The following is a 21664-nucleotide window of genomic DNA, read 5'->3' as shown; positions in this document are numbered from 1 at the left end:
AGGAGGGCGAGCAATGATATATGGGCCGGAGATTTGGCCATCTGTTCTACCACCTTATACTCGCTTGCCTTGATGATCTTCATGAAGGCTTCAGCTCTTCTTTGGTCACTTTCTTGGGCGGAGTAGGCGGGGCTTCGAGTGTGGCCTCAACTCCTATTGCGGGTGCCTTCCCTTTGTCCGCGGCTGCCAGGCTCTCATATAGCCGTCCCGAGCGTGTTATGCCCATGACTCTGAATTGTTGCTCGAGGCTTCCGACACCTCCCTCATAGGTCCAGGGGACCTTGTCGTCCGAGTATGGTTCTCGGGCGGGAATATCTATGACAAACGGGGCAGGGGATGCGTCAATCCCGGCGAACCCAATTGCAGTTCCTGCGGGGACGTACTCAATCACGAAGGGGGAGGGGCAGCCTTGCTCGCTTTCGCCCTCCCCTAATGCGCATATGCTGATCATGTTGACGGAGGACCCCCGAGCCGGTCCATGGTCGGGGAGGAAATTAGCTTGTACGTTCGGAGATCTTACAGCATTGAACATGAGTTCTTTTGCGTCGATCATCTCCTGGACCCTCTCCCGTAGCTTCCAGCAATTATCCAAGATGTGCCCCGGCGCGCCTTGATGATAGTCACACTGCTTGCTTTGATCTTAGATGGTTGGATCGAAGTTCGGGCTGAGCGCTATTGTCCCAATCTTGTCGGGAATTTGCTGGTAAATGTGGGAAAGCGGGACCGGCAGGGACGGGTATTGCCTGCGGGGTCGCGGTTGTGCCGCACCGCCCTGTTGACCTTGCGGGGGTGGGACTCGTTGTGTTGGCTGAGAAACCCTCGGAGCCGGGGGTTGGTATTGAGGGGCTTGGGGTGGAGTAGGGGTATAGTGGTGGACAACGGGCGACGGCACTGTAGGTGGGGGTGGAGGTGGTAGTGCAGAATAGTAGATCGGTTGGGTAGGGGGTTGAGGCCAATATTGCGGAGCATAGGTCGGGACCACGGGGGGTGCAGTCGTGACGTTCACCGAGTACTGTTGGGGCGCCGGATGTGCCGGGTTGACGGCGTTAACTGAAACCTCCTTCCCTCTCCTTCCGCTGGAAGACGTCGTCGTCGCAGGGGTCTTCTTCGAGGGTTCTTCTCCTTTACCGGTGGGGCCTTCCATCCTGCCAAGCTTCTTCTCCTTTAAGTTGAGCTTTTTCCCGGCCTCGATGAGGTCGGAGAACGAAGAAGTGTGGGCCAATAAATGCGAGTAATATACTCCTCTCAGCGTGGAGTAGAACAGCTGGATCTGTTGTGCTTCGCTGATCCGAGGGATGTGCTTCGCCGCTTGGGCGCGCCATTTGGTGGCGTATTCCTCGAATCTTTGGCCTTGTGCCATCTCTTTCATGCTCAGTTCCAAGAGGGTCGGAGGCGTTTCTGCACAGTATTGGTACTGGTCGATGAACTTCCGGGAAAGGTCCGCCCAAGTCGGAATGTCCTCGGCCTTCAGGGACATGAACCAATCGAGAGCGGATCTCGATAGGATGTCTTGAAATGAATGAATAACGAATTCCTCGTGGTCCTAATATTGTAGCATCTTCCCCTGGTAATGGCGGAGATGGTGCCGCAGATCCGTTGTGCCTTCGTAAATCCTGAACTCCGGGATCTTGACCTTCGTTGGTAATCGCATGCCCGGGAATAGACTACAGTCACCGTAGGGCGCATCGGGTCGAGTATCACTTGCCTGCAGGGCCCGTATCGTTTCTTCCATCCTCTTGAGTCTTCGCTCCTGCTCAGTGTCAGCCTCGGCGAAAAAGTGAGTCGGTGAGGCGAACTGGGCCGCGTGAGTCGGCGTGCCCGGTTCGTGGCAAGTGGTGTTTATGGGCGGCGGTGCTTGGTAGGGAAAGTTGGTGTGAGGTTGTAGAGGCGGGTAGGAGGGAAGCTCTGCGGCTTGAGGGTGAGTCGGAGCAGGTGCGCTCGGCGCCGAAAAGACCATCGGCGGAGGGACGGTATAGATCGCGGCTGGGGCCGGTATGGAGACAAGTGGAGGCGCGGACGGGGCCTGTTCCGAAGACAAGAATGTTGCCGGTGGAAGAGGGACGGCTGTGGGGGCGGGTGGCGGCGAAAATGGACTGGTGAAAGGGTGAGCCGTGGACGTATGCAGTGTTGGCGGCGCAGGGGCATCAATGTTCTCCGGAATTTGGGTTGGCGGAACGCAAGGGGTTGGATCGACTGTTGGCCCTTGTCCCGGTGGAGGCGTGGAGCTCGAGGATGAGCGGTTCGGTCCTCTGAGTAGGGCGAACAGTTCCGCCATGTTGGCGGTCATGCTCGCAGCTAGTTGATTAACCGTGCCTTCGAGTGCCGTGATGCGGGCTTGGTTGTCGGAGGCGAATGACGTCAGTGAGACTCGTGGGAGGGGCGCCCCTAAAGACGTCAGGGGCGGGAGATGTGTCGGAGGGGCGCCTGAATACGCCGGGAGTGTGCCTGCTGGAGTTGGAGGCGGCGGAGCGTGTGTCGGGGGCGGTTGAGAATGAACCGGGACCGGCGGATTGACTTCCTCGGAGATATCAACTCGGTTCTCTTCCGTCATCCTGAGACGCTGACGAGTTGGGTATCGGTGCGACGCCAGTTGCGATTTGCCTGAATTTCAAGAGTGTGTAAGGACAATGTCGACATTTTGAACGACAAGTACGAAATAAAAGAACAGGATGTCATGAGATGCATGGGTTTTCAAAACGCTAATGTCATTACATTGATTTGATTCGAGTTCCATAGTTTTACAAAATACAACGCACAAAAGAAAAGGAACATAAACGTAAAACCGACATCCCTTTGCGCTCGGTGGCTGGTTGAGAGCGGCGTAGGTCCGAGCGAGGGCAAAAACGAGCGCGACCCCTAATCCTGGGGGTGGGATATCTCGCGCACCCTTGCACGCACTCTGTCCAACTTCGCGCTCAAACGGGCCATCTCCTTATCTAAATGTGCGACTCGAGCGCGTGCTCGAGCCAACTCCGTTTGAAGCTCCCTGTAGTCCGCGACCTCCGCGCGAGAGTCAACAAGCTCGCAACGGAGCCTATCTCGTTCCTACCTGATGGCCCGTAGCTCTGCGTGCATAGCCGCTTGGGTAGAGCTTTCGGCTTCGGGAGCGGGGATAGGTGTAGCTAGGGGAGTCGGGGTGGTCCGGGACCGTTGCGGCGACGTCGATCCCTGTGAATAGAACTGGGCTACGTATGCTGATGTGGCGGAGAGTGCTCGCTCTTCGTCGGTGGGATGCTCGGGGAAGTAAAGGCGCTGTATGGTGCTAGCGTCCCGCTGACGGTGGATCTCCCGGATCTTCAGGAATCTTGTAGGGGCCGTGGATGTAGAGTCGGCCCACTGGATGCGGTAGGGTAGGCGGTCCGCCTCGGCGGGAATGTCCTGTAAGCCGCTGAGTTGTCTGATTACCCGGTCGGGGAATATGAGCGTGCTCCCCAAGTGTCTAAGAAGAGGGACTCCCACGATTCCGGGACATCCTGTGATCATGGGGCCACCGGGATTCCATCGAGCGACCCATAAGAACCGTGCGGGCGTCAATTCGCGCCAAAAGTTCCTCCATTCCGAAAAGCTGTGCTCGGGAGGTGGGACGACCGGTACCAGGCGCTCGATCAGCGAACGCTCGTCCGTGATGTAGGAGAAAGGATGTGATGAGCAAAAGGGACGGGCGTGCGCGAGGAGCCAAATCTGTAGTAGGTGCGGGGATCCTCTCATCCTGCCGCGCCGAACCTCTCTAACATAGTCTAGAGACCGGACGGTCTCGGCTAATAAAGCCTCCACATAATTATGGCCTCCCACTGCTTGGAGGACGACTTGGGCTATAGCCCCGTCAATGAGGTTCGGCGAGTACGGGAACAGGAGGGTGCCGAAGATCAAGAGCAGGAACCCGTGACACGAGTCGCGTTGGTAGGACGCCGTCGAAGGTGTCAATGCGCGGAGAAGCGTCCAATCGGAGAGCCATGCGATCTTGATGCCGTGATCCCATCCTTGATGAAGCTCTTGGTGGACTTCTTGGGTAGGTATGCCGAGGAGGTTGGAGAGCTGACTCCGAATTACTGCGAACGGGTTGGGCACAAAGATGCCTTGGGTCGTGGACGTGGGCCTCTGGATGAGCGCCGTATACTCTTCGATTGTGGGTGCCAATTCCGTTCCCTGAAAGTTGAACACTGCATGTTCGGGGTCCCAAAATTCGATGGCGGTCCTCAAGAAGATCCAATCCACCGGAGTTTCCGTGAACATAACCATATCTCCGATGATGCCTTAAATGAAGGCGCGATCCACCGGTCGGAGAGTCCTCCAAATGCGCATGATCTCTTGTCTCGGTGGTGTGATTGCTTCGAGCCTGAGACCGGGAGCCGGGCGGTCCATCCTTACCTAAATGGAGGAGATGTCGACTTAACGCCTTAGGGATCAAACCAATGCAATGTCCTAAGTCGTTTTTGAAAATAATGCATGCAGTGCGGAAAGATAAACTATAATCACGTTCTTTACAGTATACATCACTCTTTCTCATAGAAAAACAACAAAAGGCCCGTCCTAAAGGAAAACTACGGGCCGACTCAATGACTCGACTTTGGGGTCGGTTGACGGCATGGAGGCAAAGATTGGTCCAGCATGACGGTCCCTGTGTATGCATGGTTTTCGGTGCTACTGGGGGAACCGCTAACTAGGGATGGGGGGCTCCCGATACAAGGGTGTGAATTCCTTGAAATCGAGCGAGGATCTGTGGGGGCCGGTTCGGTGGCATAGTCGACTCGATCCGTTCCCTTACTCTGAACCTCTGACTAACCTAGCTTCCTATTTTGGTGCCCGTGGGATTTCGGACAAGGTACCTAAGAACCAACTAGAATGATGCGATGCAAATGCAAGAAATAAATGTGCTTAAGAATAAATGTACGGGAAGTGGTAAATAAACATGCAAGCAAGCAAACGGAATCGAGCCCGAACCCTCTAAGTGTCCCCAGTGGAGTCGCCAAGCTGTGCGCACCCGAATTTAATCTCGTCGAGGCACGCATGCGCGAAGCCTATGCAACGCGACTTGGGAGTGTCCACCTTCTTGGGGACGCGCGACGAGCGCACGTGAGAAGGAGTCGCCACTTGCCACTTTATGACCCAAAGGTCGAGGGCCGGCAAGTTACCCGGGTCTCGGGGTACGGGGTACACCTAAATGTTAAGGCAATGGTCATACGGAACCGGAAATTCCGAATTCGGGGGTTCTATTACGTGCGGGCCTATATCCCGCACGCCCTTTCGGTACTCTAGTTTGCTAGGCTTGCCGTCTTGTTTATTTACCACGTGATTTAGGGTTGCACTTGACTCGCCCGTTTTGACACCGTAAAATCGATGAATTGATCAAGTTGGGCCAAGAGCCCGAAAGCTGAGTAGGCTCGTGCATCGATGAATCGGTTCACTATCCTAAGGTTTACAGTTCGTCAAACCACGGCGGTCGACTCCCTGCGTGAACCGAAATCGCGAGTATTCAAGCTTACTCCTCTCTTGGTAACAATAGACCAACTCGACCGGTTTAACACTCGGACCTCTCGCTCACCAATCGGGGATCTTTACAAATGAATGAGTGAACGTAAAAACAAGATCCTCACAATGTACACTCGAATAATTACAAAGTACAACTGAATAAAGTAAATGGATCCCGATCGGTTTGCATTGGACCAATATTCCGCTCCGGCTCACCGTGTGTTTTGAATGACCGATAAGTAAATTAAGGCAACGCGGGCTCAAAGAGCCGGGGGTCGGGTCCGATCGAACCGACGGTTTGCTAGAGAACCGGTTGGTTCCCCTGTAACCGTTGGACCGATCGAGCTCCCGAGTGATATCTAAACACGTTTCATACATCCAATCCAAATTGCCTTCCACATAGGCCATGTTTGGAGTATGATGATGAACCGAGGCTAGATCCCATTCCGCACTCGGGTTGCACGCGCTCAGTAAGTTGGGAGGCGTTGGACCTCGTGCTCGGTGGTTTGGGGCGTTGGACCCCGTGCAACACGTAACCTATGGGCTCGGACCCGAACCGCAACAAATTAGCAAAAGCAAATGGAAAACAGAATAAAACTGACAAAACTGATGAAAAATAGACAATAACTAACAAATGCCGGTGAATACGGACAAGTGGTGTATTAAATCGAATGTACGTGGTATAATCAATTATTAACCAGGATTGATTAACAAACAATATGTCTATCCTAGGCAAACATAGAGGGAGGGCTAGAATAGGGTTCTAAGCCAATTACATGTGTGAATTTGTTTTAAGACTCTTATTTAGTGGGGTGTCACTGCGGCTTCACCGAATTAGCCAAACTCGTGTTTTGACTCTAGATTGGAATCTAATATTCCACCTATCCGTTATCTAATGTTTGTTTAGGTCGAATACATAATTAATCCGGTTCTTCATGTTTCGTAACTGAGATAGAATGTTCACCACTGAATCTACGATAGGAAGATAGAAACACTGAAAGTGAACGGAATGGGCCGTGCGAATGAAACTCGCATCCGAACGGGTTGCCCTTTCTCGCCCATAGATCAAGGTGTTTCCAACACCCTAATGCCTTGGGTATCGGTGAATCACGGAATGACGGTTATGCCCTTGGATGATAAAATTGTGATATTCGTATGCAAATTGAAGATCGCGTCACACGAAGGGGTCTAAAAAGGACTCGCGCGTCTCGACTCGAGCCGCCTCAAATTGGGCCTGGACTCGAGTCATAGCACGCGAGTACTCGCTAGACACCGATCCTATTCGTGTTACGTGTCTCGGTGTTTTGAGATTGTGATCTTTTAAGGAAAAGGGCATCCTCGCCGTTCCATGAGCCATCGACGCGCTCATGAATTAATAATCAATTTATCCAATTATTTAGTCCAAGTAGTTTAATTAGTCGAATAACACATCCCATTTTCCCGTTTGTGAGGTTCTTCGGTGATTATCGTTATACATTGCGGTTACGGTTTTGGGGGGCGATATCCGGATTTAGCATGTCTAATAAGTGATAAGCATGTAGACAACAATTAAAAGGTAGCGTAATTACGAACAAGTCCGAGGATTAACTTCGGAATGATGAAGAGGTTGACCGGGACTCCAAAAGAGGTCACGGGAGAGCCGATCAACCCCCCAAGGGTGATTGGCCGAATGCTCATTGACCCGATTCGAGTTTCGGTGGGTCTCTCATGTCATTCCTAATCATCCCTTGCATACATCATGTAATATGCACGTGAGAATAAAACACATTTCACAAAATTGACGTCGACACGACCCCGATTTGCATAAATAAACACATGAGACACTCAAAACACCGTATTCACGAAATCAACGAAACGATATTAACTCATTCAATGGATAAACTTGGAAATAACTCACGGGGATCGCACGGCCTCAAGGAAAACGAGCCCTAAGGCTTCAGGTGGACCAAGGAGCCTCACGGCCCCATCGCAAGGAAGATGGCCGTGAGTCCCCTTGGCGCAACCGAACCCACCAAGGTCTCTCCTTTCGAGATTCCAAGCCTTTCCTGTCATGCCATCGTATTTTAACCACGGTTATAGACGTCACGACCGTGGAAATGGTTAAATCCGGAAGGATGAGGCGGCCATGGACCCTAGAGAGCCAAAGAGGCTCACGGCCCCCCCTAGGAGGTTCGGCCGAGAGGCTCCATGACTCTCTCGAGTCTATGTCGGTCTCATCCCTTTAGATTCGAACCATTTCACGTTATGCATGCATGATTATACGGCATGTGGACGTGATAGAAAAAAATAAAATACGGGCAGTGGGCACCCGTAAGGTGGCAGCAGCGGCAGCTTGGAGAAAATGGAGTCGGCACGCTAGCTCCGACCACGGCACGGTGCAAGATCGGGCTCATTGGACTCCTAAGGGACGGATCTAGACGTTCGTGGGTAGCCCCGAGCTTGCCAAGCCCTAGACAAGCCCGAAACAGTGAATGAAAGTTCGGTAAGAAACAAAGAACCCGGTAAAGAGGAAACGGGTGAAACGGTGGTTGTGCACGGTGGATCGGCCCTCGGACCGTGACCACCTCTTCACGGGGGAGGGTGAGGGTTATGAGAAACCCTTTGAACGTGATGGTACGACTCGGCAAAGTCGTGGGAGGAGATGGCACGTTGTTGATGTCCGGATGCACGCGGGTAACGTTATCGGGACCCGACTCTCTTCACGGCTGGAACGTGATGTTGGAGGCTTCAAATGGAAAATCTAAGCCCGGAACTGGACTTAGGGGGTGGGAAATATGTGGGCTATGAAGTTTGGTTATGTTTGGCTTTAGTCGGGTCGGGCGGTGATCGGAATACCGGGTGGTTTTCCGTGAGTTTCGGCCGGTTTCGGCCTTGGGATGAGTTGGACGAGAGTGAGGAAGAGGGCTGGGGTTTGAGAGGATTTTAGAGAGAGTTTGGCTTGAGAGAGAGTGGAATTCAAGAAGTGATTAAGGTTAATGGTGCAAGGGTTTATAAAGGGAAGCTTAATGGGACAATTAGAGAAAGTTAAGTGTGCTTAGGAGGGACTTAGTGGGCTGCCGAATTTCAAGAAGGGATTAGGGAGGGGAAATGGTCCCTTAGAGTGTAGGGGAAGCAAGAGGAAGAGTGATGGGAGGTGATGGGAGGTGATAGATGTGAGTGTGTGTAAGAAGATATTTGAAATGGATGGTGGAGGGAAGAGGAGAGCTCTTGGAGCCGCCGGCCATGGGAAGTAGCCGCGGCTTTATGTGACCAAGCCATGGCTTGGGGTTGAGCCGTGGCTGCTGGGGTCGAGCAGTGGCTTGGGGCTTGGCTTGGCTGAGCTGTGGGTCCCATTTGACTAGGAGAAAAGCCGGGAAAAGCTCAAGGCTCGATTGATCACGCATCCGACCTCTGAGATCCGATTAATTGATAGATTTGGAATGCTCGCACGAACAGAATTTAAATGAGCCTAATATCGCCATATGTCGTGTGAACGAATATTCGAACGACTCGGCGTCTCGAGAACCAGTTTTGTCCTGTTTGGGCATTCGGAGAGGAGTTAACCGTCCCCGTTCTCCAATTGCTCATTTGTGCATTGTGGTGTTCGTCTCGGTGAACTTTTTGTCCCTTGCGGGATCGTTGGCTCGCCGTCCCTGACCGAAGACCATTAGCTGGAGGTGACCTAGGGACTCGTGGTCCGGGTGTTATCGATGTTTACCGAATGCCCCGAGGTGTTCGGGGATCGCTGTGATCTCTATTTGCCATGAATATGCCCCGAAGACCCGCCGAGGGGCGTTTGTGGCCACTGAAACGTCCATCGGGAAACCAAGTCGGGTTCCGAAAGGCCATCTGAGACTTGTTCCATGATCCCGGTGGTCCCCGGATGCGTGCAGGCCCTCCCGGGAGCCCTATTAGAAAAGGCGTCTGTGAGAGTTCGAGGGTGTCTCGACTTAAGCAGGATGCCTCCGAAACGCGCCCGGACGTGTCATTGGTCACTTTGGCACCGGGAGGGATTTTTAGAGTCCCACATTGGGCACCTTTCGACGCTCCGGTGATTCGGTGATGAATAGTGCCACAGTGCCAGTCTCTGCTGTTTTCGGGGCTCGTCGTCTGTTCACTCCTCCGATTGCCCTCTTGTGCTCTCCTAGCGGACCATGCTTCTCTCTTGTAATTCATGACTCTGTGCCCGCGTGTTCGCCTCCGGTTTCCCGATCATGAATAGTGTCCCGAGCCTTGGTCGGAAGTCCTCTGTTGGAGCCGGTGGACCAAAATGGGGTGCTGACAGTAACCATTGTGATTATCAATTTGATTTGTTGAATTAAGCACTCAAAAGGTATTTGATGAAATGCCTCACCTATGTTGATGAGTGTTATCATCTTATGTCGAAATTTGTCATTGTTTGACTTGTTTTTTTTTTATGCCAAATTTGATGCAAATCGTAGCACGACTTCAAGGGATCCAGTTCAAGTTCCAATTGGACCGATTATGCGAGCACGAGCAAAGAAGTTTAAATATGAACTCAACGGCCTGATTCAAGAGGTTTGGGCTAAAGCAAATTCGTGGAGGCCCATTGGACATGAATCACGTGATCAACAAAGATCCATTAATATGATTCAAGTTTTAGAAGAATCCGGACAATGCTAAATTCAGCAAGTGTTTGAGGGAGCTTCAAGAATATTTGATGATCAAGAGAAGATATCATCAGATTTGTTTAAAGTTTAAATCTCATTGAGATATTCTAGGGATATTTAGATTTCATATCTTTATAAATTATGTCATATCTCTATTGATATTTTAGGTTTTATTTTCCTTATCTTTAGGAGGAGATATGGCCAGATTAAGATTACTTTATGTCTATATATATTCATCTTAGTGAATTTTAATAAAAAATGAACATTCAGAAAATTATGAGAGTATTCTCTTTGGTTCTTGAAGAACTAATTCGAACTTATCGGAAGTTTCCGTGGCGTTCATCATCGACTTATCAAACGGCTTTCCACCACCGTTTGTGGCGTCTTCATCGACTTATTAAACGGCTTTCCATCACCGTTTATGGCGTCTTCCTATACACCGAGGTTCTTGTTTCGCAATAAACAACGGGTTGAGGTCAGTTATACCAAGGTTCTTGTTTATGTTGTTGTGCGCACCCGAATTTAATCTCGTCGGGGCACGCATGCACGCGCCTAAGCAAACGCGGCTTGTAAGTGTCCACCTTCTCGGGGATGCGCGACGGACGCACGTGAGAAGGAGTCGCCACTTGCCATTTTACGACCCGAAGGTCGAGGGCCGGCAAGTTACTCGGGTCTAGGGGTACAGGGTACACCTAAATGCAATGGTCGTACGGAACCGGAAATTCCGAATTCGGGGGTTCTATTTCGTACGGGCCTATATCCCGCACGCCCTTTCGGTACTCTAGCTTGCTAGGCTTGCCATTTTTGTTTATTTACCACGTGATTTAGAGTTGCGCTCGACTCGCCCGTTTTGACATCGTAAATTCGATGAATTGATCAAGTTGGGCCAAGAGTCCGAAAGATGAGTAGGCTTGTGCATCGAGGGATCGGTTCACTATCTTAGCGATACAGTTCATCGAACCGTGATGGTCGATTCCCTGCGCGAACCGAGACCGCGAGTATACGAGCTTACTCATTTCTTGGTGATAATAGACCAACTTGACCGATTCGACACTCGGACCTCTCACTCACCGATCGGGGATCCTTACAAGTGAATGAATATACAAATAAAATCCTCACGATGTTCTCTCGAATAATTACAAAGTGCAACTGAATAAGTAAATGGATCCCGATCGGTTTGCATTGGGTCAATATTCCGCTCCGGCTCACCGTGTGTTTTGAATGACCGATAAATAAATTAAGGCAACGCGGGCTCATAGAGCCGGGAGGTCGGGTCCAATCAAACTGACGGTTTGCAGGAGGACCGATTAGTTCCCACTGTAACCGTAGGACCGATCGAGCTCTCGGGTGATATCTAAACACGTTTCACACATCCAATCCAAATTGCCTTCCACATAGGCCATGTTTGGAGTGTGATGGTGACTCGAGGCTAGATCCCATTCCGCACTCGAGTTGCACGCGCTCGGTGAATTAAGAGGCGTTGGACCTCGTGTTCGGTGATTTGGGGCGTTGGACCCCGTGCAACACGTAACCTATGGGTTCGGGCCCGAACCGCAATAAATCATCATAGGCGAGGATAAAACAGAAGAAAACTGATGGAATACAGACAACAACTGATAAGTATCGGTGAATACATACAAGTTGTGTGTTAGGCCGAATGTACGTGATTTAATCAGTTATTAATCGGGTTGGTTGGCAAACAATGTGTCTAACCTACGCAAACATAGATGGTGGATTAGAATAGGGTTCTAAGCCAATTATATGTGTGTGTTTGTTTTATGACTCTTATTCAGTTAAGTGTCACTGCGGTTTCACCGAATTAACCAAACTCGTGTTTTGACTCTAGATTGGAATCTATAATTCCGCCTATCCATTATCTAATGTTTGATTAGGCCAAATGTATGATTAGTCCGGTTTTTCATATCTTATAACTGAAATAAAATGATCCCCACTGAATCTACAATAGGAAAGATAGAAACACCGAAAACGAACGAAATGGGCCGCGCGAATGAAACTCGCACTCGAACGGGTTGTCCTTTCTCGTTCATAGTTCTAGGTGTTTCCAACTCCCTAAAGCCTAGGGTATCGGTGAATCACGGAATGACGATTATGCCCTTGGATGATAAAATTGCAAGGTTCGGAAATAAATTGGAGATCGCGTCTCACGAAGGAGTCTAAGGAGGACTCGCGTGTCTTGACTTGAGCCGCCTCAAATTGGGCCCGGACTCGGGTCATAGCACGCGAGTACTCGTTAGACGTCTATTCTATTCGTGTTACACATCTCGGTGTTTTGAAATTATGGTCTTTTAAGGAAAAGAGCATTCCCGCCGTTCCGTGAACCATCGATGCGTTTGCGAATTAGTGATCGATTCATCCAATTATTTAAGTCCGAGTGATTTAATTATCCGAATGATGCGTCCCATTCATCCCATTTGTGGATTTATTCGAGGTTCATTGCCCTTTGTTACGGTCATTATCGGTTTAACGGGTGACGGTTCGAAATCCATTCACCTATCACGAGATTAACATACGTCTAGCGACGGAACACGGACACGAATACACTCAATTCCAAGGATCGGGTGCGAAACGACGGGGGAAACCGCCCTAGACCCGGGAGGGGTCAAGGGGTACTCGGCCCTTTTCCGAAGGATTAGGCCGAGAGGCCTCCTTGACCCGCCTTGGGTCATGAGCGGTTTCCCACGCCGGTTCGGGCCATCCCTTGCATACATCATGCAATATACACGTGGTGTAAACCATATTCCATCAAATTGATATCAACACGACTCCTATTTACACGAGTAGACACACAATACGCTCAAAAATAACATATTCATGAAATCAACGGATGAAGTTAACTTGTCTAATGATGAACTCGAGAATAACTCGCGGGGATCACTCGGCTTCAAGGAGAAAGAGCCCTAGGGCTTCGGATAGGCCAAGGAGCCTCACGGCCCCCATTGCAAGGAGATGGCCGTGGGTTCCTTGGCATGGCCGAACCCTCCAAGGGCTTTATTTCCTAGATTCCGAGCCGTTCCCCTCATTCCAACATGTTTAGCCGCGGTTAAAGACCTCTCGAACGTAGAGATGGTCTAATCCGGAAAGAGGAGAAGGTCATGGACCCTAGGAAGCCAAAGGGGCTCACGGCCTTCCTTTATGGGGCTCGGCCGAGAGGCTCAAGGGCTTCCTCGAGTCTATGGCGGTCTCATCCTCACGGACTCAGACCATTTCACGTTATATATGCATGTTTATACGACATATGAACGTGATAAAGAAATGGAACACGTGACGATGCATGGCTTGCATGTGAAAGTCCGGGTCTAAAGGAAAGATAACGCTTTTCATGCATTCCGGTTCTTTAAATCATATTAACATCTCATACAAGCAAAAGACGAGGATCCTAGCTTCTCTAAGTCGTAGAAGAATGTTACCTAGCCTCGATGCACGAGGAAAAGAGTCGGGGAAGTGGCCTTGAGAGTCGCTAGACTCGGTTTGAAGTTGCGGGTGGGCGACCCGGGTGGAGGACAGCCGCGGCAGGTCAGGTAAAACGGGGTCGGCACGCTTGCTCCGGTCACGGCACGGTGCAAGGTCTGGCTCGTTGGACTCCTAAGAGGCGGATCTAGATGACCGTGGGCGGACCCGAGCGTGCCAAGGCCTGAGCAAACCCGAAAATGTGAGAGAAAATTCGGTAAAAATTAGAGGAACCCGGTAAGAGAGAGACGGGTGAATGAAGGTTGTGCGCGGTTGATTGGCCCTCGGACCGTGACCACCTCTTCACGGGGAAGGGTGAGGGTTGTGAGGAACCCTTTGAACGTGATGGCACGACTCGTCGAAGTCGTGGGAAGAAATGGCACGTGGTTGGCTCGATGTGCGCGGCTAGGGGGGATCTTGGGACCCGAATGTTCTCACGGCTGGAACGGGGTGTAGGAAGCTTCAAATCGAAAATCTAAGCCCGGAAATGGACTTAGGGGGTGGAAAATATGTAGGCTAGGGAGTTTGATGATTTTTGGCTTAAGTCGGGTCGGGTGGTTACCGGAATACCGGGTGGTTTTCCGATGGTTTTGGCCGGTTTCGGCCTTGACTTGAGGCTGGACGGAACTTGGGTGAGGGCTGGAGGTTGAGAGGATTCTAGAGAGAAGTTGGCTTGAGAGAGAGTGAGAATGAAGAAGTGATTAGAACTAATGATGCTAGAGGCTTTATAGGGATGGCTAACGGCTAGATTAAGGGAGCTTAATCACGGGTTAGGGGCTTAAGAGGGGGTTGCCGAAATTGGAGGGAAGATTAGGGAGGGATTTGTGTCTTGTAGAGTGTAGGGGAAGCAAGAGGGAAGTGATGGAGTGATGGATGGGTGATGTGTGTGTAAGAGGAAGTGATGGGTGTAAGAGCAAAATTTGAATTTTGTGGAGGGAAGGGCTTGGAGCCGCCAGCCAAGGGTTGTGCCGAGGCTAATTGCGGCTGAGTCGCGGCTTGAAGGGTTGAGCCGTGGCTTGGGGTTGAGCCGCGGCTTGACGGCTTGGCTTGGCTGAGCTATGGGCCTGTTCGATTGAGAGAAAAGCCGAAAAATGCTTGAAACTTGATTGAGCTTGCATCCGATCTCCGATGTCCAATTAATTTGTAGATTTGGAATGCTTGAATGATGAGGATTTGAATGAGCCTAATATCGCCATGCATCGTGTGAACGAGCGTTCGGGCGACTCGGCGCCTTGATAGTCGGTTTTGCCTTGTTTGGACGTTCGGAGTGGAGTTTAGTGCCCTCCGGTCCCCGATTGCTCTTTGTGCATCCTAACATTCATTTTGGGGATCCTTTTGCCCCGTGGGGGATCGTTGGCTCGTCGCCCTCGGTCGAGGACCATTGGCCCGGGAAGACCTAGGGACTTTTGACCGGGGTTTTCTCAGTGTTCCCTGAATGTCTCGAGGTGCTCGGGGCTCGTTGTGAGGTGCTCAGGGATCGTTGTGATCTCTGTTTTCCTTGGAAGTGCCCCGAAGGCTCGTCGGGAGACGTTCGTGACCACTGAAACGTCCCTCGGGAAATCGAGTCGAGTTCCGGAAGGTCACCTGAAGCTTGTTCCCCGACTCTGGTGGTCCCTAGGTGCCTGTAGACTCGTTTTGGGGGGCCGTCTGCTTGTCAGTGGAGCGGGCCCCGGGAGCTCTGTCAGAAAAGGCGTCCGTGAGGGATCGGGGTGTCCCGGCTTAAGCAGGATGTCTCGGAAATGAGCCCGGACGTGTCGTTGGTCACTTTGGCACTGAGAGGGATTTTTGGAGTCCCATATTGGGCACCTTTCGGTGCTTCGGTGACTCGATGATGAATAGTACCACAGTGACAGTTTCGTCGTTTTCGGGATTTCTTGTCCGTTCGTTCTTCTGACTGCTCTCTTCCGCCTTTCTCTGTAGACCGTGCTCTTCTCCTATTGCTCATGACCCCATGTCCGCCTATTTGCCTCTGATTGCCGGGTGATGAATAGTGTCCCGAGTTTCGATCGGGAATCCTCATGTGGGAAGCCGGTGGGCCAAAATGGGGTGCTGACAGCTTGCCCCTCTTTGGTTGCATGCTCGGTTAGAGGATGTAGCCAAAGATCATGAGAGGCACCCTTTTTTGGTCCCGGCGGCCGCCTCTATCGTTGCTCTCTGTGATGGCTCGCCCCCCCTGTCATGAGATAGCAGCGTGAGTGGGATTTGGGGAATGTAAAGTGGTAGGTGAAGGGCCGAAGCTCGCGTGAAGCACGTAAAGTGGACACAAAGTCCGGAAAGAAGTAAATGTGGACGCGAAGTCCGGAAAGCAGTAAAGTGGACGCGAAGTCCGGAAAGCAGTAAACCGGACGCAAAGTCCGGGGACGCGAAGTCCTGAAAGCAGTAACCGGACGCAAAGTCCGGGGACGCGAAGTCCTCAAAGCAGTAAACCGGACGCAAAGTCCGGGGACGCGAAGTTCTGAAAGCAGTAACCGGACGCAAAGTCCGGGGACGCGAAGTTCTGAAAGCAGTAACCGGACGCAAAGTTCGGGGACGGGAAGTCCTGAAAGCAGTAACCGGACGCAAAGCCCGGGGACGCGAAGTCCTGAAAGCAGTAAACCGGACGCAAAGCCCGGGGACGCGAAGTCCTGAAAGCAGTAAACCGGACGCAAAGCCCGGGGACGCGAAGTCCTGAAAGCAGTAACCGGACGCAAAGTCCGGGGACGCGAAGTCCTGAAAGCAGTAAAGTGTGTAGAGTGTAAGGAAAGGTAAGGGCGGGGCTGGACGCTAGGCGGTATGTTGGGGACGTTGGCTGAGGCAGATTGTCCCATTCCAAGTCGAGCTTGTTATTTGTCGTTTCCTTGAGCTAGGGCCAAGAGGATTCTCTATTATGCCCTCCGTTCGGTTCGAAACCCCGATCTGTCGCGCAAGCCAATCGCGTGTTCGTCAAGAAGGAGAGGCCCCTTGGGGTTCACAATCACACCTATGCACGGAGGCAGGGAAACCTACAAAGGACGTCAGTTGCACTTAATCGACGAGACGGGGTACATGTAAGAAGAATCTATGCGAAGATGTGCCGGGGATTTGGTATTGGTGACCGTTATAGGGTGGTCGTGTCCCTATCGAAGAATGGCCTTTTCTGAAACGGGTAGCCCGTGGAATATGTGCGTAAAGGTAAAAGGAGGGATCTTATGGGATCCTCCAAGTCAAGGATACGTTGATTCGACCCCCATTTCGAAGCGGGTCTCGAGCCTGGAGAGTCGAAGAGAGTTTGCTTGCGTCGGAGAGTGCCGAACCACTACTCGTTGTAGCTTCACAGGGAAAGTGTCGCTTTTCTTTCGTAGTCGAGCCGACATTGTCCCCTAACTTTTGCCTAGGTCGCGGGATGCGCAACAGCCTAGCGGGGTATTTTATTAGATTTTTTTTTTCTCACATGAATGCTCACCTTTTGCTACGATCCCCCCATGTTTGGGTGGGACCGCACCCCTCGGGTCCTCTAACTTTTGCCTAGGCTGCCTCGGAGAAGTTTTCGACCTAGCGAGGAAGTGATTTGTGCTCTCCTTTTGCCGCGACCCCCCTTTGCGAGATTTTAAGTCGTGCCACTCGTTCCCTAGCTTTTGCCTAGGCCGCCTTGAGGAGGTTTTCGACCTAGCAGGAAAATTTATTTTTTCTCTCAAGAAAACTTAGTATTGGACAGATTGTGGGAATTGAAGCTCGTCCACGGAAATAGAAATGTCTTACAATGGAAGGGGCACGGAGCCCAGAGAACAAATCGTATACAGATGCTCACGGATAATACTTCTTAATGGCGTCAGCGTTGACGGGAAGGGCATTTTCGGTGCCGTCCATGTCGCTCAAAATGACCGCTCCTCCGGAGAAAACCTATTTGACGACGAAGGGGCCGTCGTATTTGTACGAGAACTTCCCTCGAGAGTCCGGCGTGACGTGTAGGACTTTCCTCAAAACGAGGTCGCCGGGGCTGAAATCACGGTGGCGGACTCTTGCGTTGAAGGCTCGAGCCATTCTTTGTTGATAGCACTGTCCGTGGCATAGCGCTTTCAGCCTCTTCTCATCAATGAAATTCAACTGTTCGTACCGCTGCTTTGCCCATTCTGCTTCTTCAAGTTCGGCCTCAGCGAGAATCCTCATGGAAGGGATCTCCACTTCGATTGGGAGGACGGCCTCCATGCCATAGACTAACGAGTACGGAGTTGCCCCGGTTGAGGTCTGTATGGATGTGCGGTACGCCAAGAGTGCATAGGGGAGCATCTCGTGCCAATCCTTGTAGTTCACCATCATTTTTTCAATGATCTTTTTGATGTTCTTATTTGCCGCTTCCACCGCACCATTCATTTGGGGACGGTACGGGGTGGAGTTGCGGTGTCGGATTTTGAATTGTGCACAGAGCTCATCGATGACCTTGTTGTTCAAGTTCTTGGCGTTGTCCGTGATGATTGTCGCAGGGACCCCGTATCGGGCAATGACGTCGCGTCTGAGAAAACGGGCCACGGCTTTTGCGGTGACTGACGCAAGAGTGATGGCTTCGATCCATTTGGTGAAGTAGTCGATCGCCACCAAAATGAACATGTGTCCGTTAGACGCTTTGGGATTGATCGGGCCAATCACATCCATTCCCCACATCGAAAAAGGCCATGGTGCTGTCATGGGGCGCAATTCGTTGGGCGGCGCTTTGATCTGATCGGCGTAAACCTGACATCGGTGATAATGCCTGACATGCTTCACACAATCAGTCTCCATGGTTGACCAATAATAACCTAGGCGCATAATCTTCTTAGCAAGCATGAGGCCGTTCGTATGGGGTCCACAGTTTCCCCCGTGCACTTCCTCCATGAGACGTCGCGATTCGTGTTCATCGATACACCGGAGGAGCGTGGAGTCGAAGGAACGGTGGTAGAGTATCTCGCCGCTCAAGAAGTAATGTATCGCGAGGCGTCTGAGAGTCTTCCGATCGCGGCGATCGGCGATTGGGGGGTATTGGCCGGTTCGTAGAAGGTTCTTGATGTCTTCGTACCACGGCTTTGCCTCGGATGCTTCAATTGAGTTGCAGTGTGCCGGTCCTTCAGCTATCTCAATCTCGAGGGGCTCGATGAGGTTTTCCTTCGTGATGCTCACCATGGAGGCGAGTGTCGCAAGCGCGTCCGCGAATTGATTTGTCATGCGCGGAGTATAGGTGAACGAGATGTCCTCGAAGTTCTCGGTTAACTTCTCGAGGTACTCGTGATATGGCACTAGCTTTGCGTCCTTTGTCTTCCATTGCCCCAATGTCTGGAAGATAGTGAGCATAGAGTCGCTGAACACTTCGAGCTCTTTTACTTTGAAATCAATCGCCGCTTGTAGGCCGAGAATACATGCTTCGTACTCGGCCACATTATTGGTGCACGGAAAGTCGACCTTTGCCGCTACCAGGTAATAGTGTCCGTCCGGGGATATCAGCACTGCGCCAATACCTGACCCCGTGGAATTGACGGCACCGTCAAAGTACATCTTCCACCCCGATTTCTCGTCGTCTACTTGGATAATCCCTTCATTCGGGAAGTCGGGATTAATCGGTGTGTGGTCTTCAATTGGGAATTCTGCCAAATGATCCGCGATCGCTTGCCCCTTGACCGAAGTGCGGGACACGTACTCGATATCGTATTCTGTTAATTGACAACGCCATTTGGCGAGGTTCCACGTGGAGGAGGGGCTGTCGAGTAAATACTTCAGGGGGTTTGCCTTTGATAGCAAGCGGACCGTGTGATAGAGCGTGTATTGTCGGAGCCTTTGCATGACCCACACCAAAGCACAACACATCTTCTCGATTTCCGGATAATTGGACTCCCCATCGGTGAATTTTTTACTCAGATAGTAGATCGCGCGCTCCATGTGCGTGGACTCCTCCTCCTGCCCCAGCATGCATCCTAAAGATTGGCGGCGCACCGTTAGGTAAAGAACGAGGGGACGGCCCGGGGCAGGCGGGACCAATACCGACGGTTGGACCAGATACGCCTTGATGGTGTCGAAGGCCTTCTGACATTCTTCGTCCCATTCGATCGCCGCGTTCTTGCGGAGCAAGCGAAAGAGTGGTTGGCATTTGTCCGTCAGGTTTGCAATGAATCGCGCGATGTAATTCAATCGCCCTTGGAAGCCTCATACTTCGCGGACCGAAGACGGCGGAGGAAGCTCCTTGATCGCCTTGACTTTATCGGGATCTACTTCGATGCCGCGCTCGCTGACCACGAATCCTAGCAGCTTTCCCGATCGAGCGCTGAACGTGCATTTCGCCGGATTAAGCCGAAGTTTGTACTCTTTTAGGCGGTCGAAGAGACGCTTCAGATTGACGAGGTGATCTTCCCCTTCTTTGGACTTGGCAATCATATCGTCGACATAGACCTCGACTTCCTTGTGCATCATGTCGTGGAATAACGTGACCATAGCCCTCTGATAAGTTGCCCCGGCGTTCTTAAGACTGAAAGGCATGACGCGGTAACAAAAGGTTCCCCACATGGTAGTGAACGTCGTCTTGATCTTGTCTTCCTCGGCCATCCGAATTTGATTGTATCCGGAGAAGCCGTCCATGAAAGAAAACTGGGCGTGGCGCGCCGTGTTATCGACCAATATGTCGATGTGGGGCAGGGGAAAGTTGTCCTTGGGGCTGGCCTTATTGAGGTCTCGATAGTCGACGCAGACTCGAACCCTTCCATCTTTCTTTTCCACCGGCACAATGTTTGCCACCCATTCGGAATAGTTGCAGACCTCGAGAAAGCCCACGTTGATCTGCTTGACAACCTCCTCCTTGATGCGGAGAAGGAGGCTTGCCCGTTGCCGTCGCAATTGTTGCCGCTTGGGCGGGAACTTCTCGGTGTCCAGCGGAAGGAAGTGCTTCACTATCGACGGGTCTAGCCCCGGCATGTCGGCGTAGGACCAGGCAAAAACTTCTTGATACTTGGTCAGGAAATTGATCATTCGGACCCGTTGTGTTGGGTCGAGGCTCGTACCGATCTTTAGGATGCGGGGCTCTTCTTCGGTGCCCACGTTGATCTCTTCCGTTGGCTCGAGCGAGGTGAGTTGACGATCCTCGAGGCGGCGCAAACTCTCTTCTATCTTAGGCACTAGACTGTTTTCGTCGAGCCCTTCCCCGAAGTATATGGGTCCGGGCTCTCCGAGACATTCTTCGGATGGGTTCGAATCAACGCGTCGAAGATTTGGATTCGAGTGGAGCCTGGAGAATTGAAAGAATCGTCTTAGAAAAATTTAGAATGGTATGAACACAAGAGTAAGGAAGAGAGAGTGGAATAGACAAGGATTCAAAAATGCATATAGGGAATTCATTAATAGTGCGGATCACGAAGCCATAACAGAGTTCCCTCTTCCGTCGTGTGGCCTACGGCTACGCCGACACGCGGGAAACATCTCATACATAGATAAATCTTACACATCGGCGATCACAGCCGAATAGCGCAGGACTGAGGTCCAGTTGTTAAGCTCCTCGTCTCCCTGCGCCGGGCGGATGTGAACCCCTGAAGGAATCTCCTCGGTGACGGCATACACGGTTGGCAAAGCGTCGGTCGTGTCGTCGAAGTCCGAGGAAGGGCCGTCAGAGGTGTTCCCGATGATGAGTGGAGGCCCGGGGAAGAAATGTGATAACGGGGGGACTGGAATGCCCCTGTTGAGCCTACCATAGCGCGTGGCGAGGCGGTGGAGACGGTTGCCTCGGCGGGCCTCAACGTTCTCATGGCAGGAGGGGCGAAAGCCAAGTCCCCTCCTGTGCTTGTATTCTTCAACTTCAATGGGGCGGTTGATTCCTTGTCCGCGTGCCCCAAGGCCAGTGCCAGGAATGTAATTGTGGCGAAGAAGGACCTTCCCTATCATGCGGTCGGCGCGGGACGGCCCGACCTCTCCGTAATCCCGAATAACGGAGATGGTCTCGAAGGAGTGGAAGGGCAGGTTTTCGTCGTCTCCGACGCTGATGTAAGGAACCGCCGTCTCCTTGTAGATGGCGTAATCCTCCTCCCCTTTGACCGTAATGATCTTCTCCTCGACGATGAATTTCACCTTCTGATGTAGCGAGGACGGAATGGCACCGGCCAAGTGGATCCAAGGCCTTCCAAGGAGTAGGCTGAAGGCGTTCGGGATATCCA

At 51.7% G+C, this 21664-nt stretch overlaps 1 protein-coding gene across 1 annotated transcript in view; it reads right to left on the bottom strand.

The window, feature by feature from the left end:
- Positions 1 to 1543: 1543 nt before the first annotated feature.
- LOC116188773 (extensin-like) overlaps positions 1544 to 21664 on the bottom strand; it is an 89416-nt gene continuing 69295 nt past the window's right edge. The window contains exon 4 of the mRNA XM_031518246.1: positions 1544 to 2601. Coding sequence (XP_031374106.1) covers positions 1544 to 2601 — 1058 coding nt within the window. The remainder of the gene's footprint in view (positions 2602 to 21664) is intronic.

This window comes from Punica granatum, chromosome 8 (genome assembly GCF_007655135.1).
Source record: "Punica granatum isolate Tunisia-2019 chromosome 8, ASM765513v2, whole genome shotgun sequence".
Lineage (NCBI taxonomy): Eukaryota > Viridiplantae > Streptophyta > Magnoliopsida > Myrtales > Lythraceae > Punica > Punica granatum.
The sequence above is the reverse complement of the archived record's forward strand: the minus strand, read 5'-3'. Positions and strand labels throughout refer to the sequence as shown.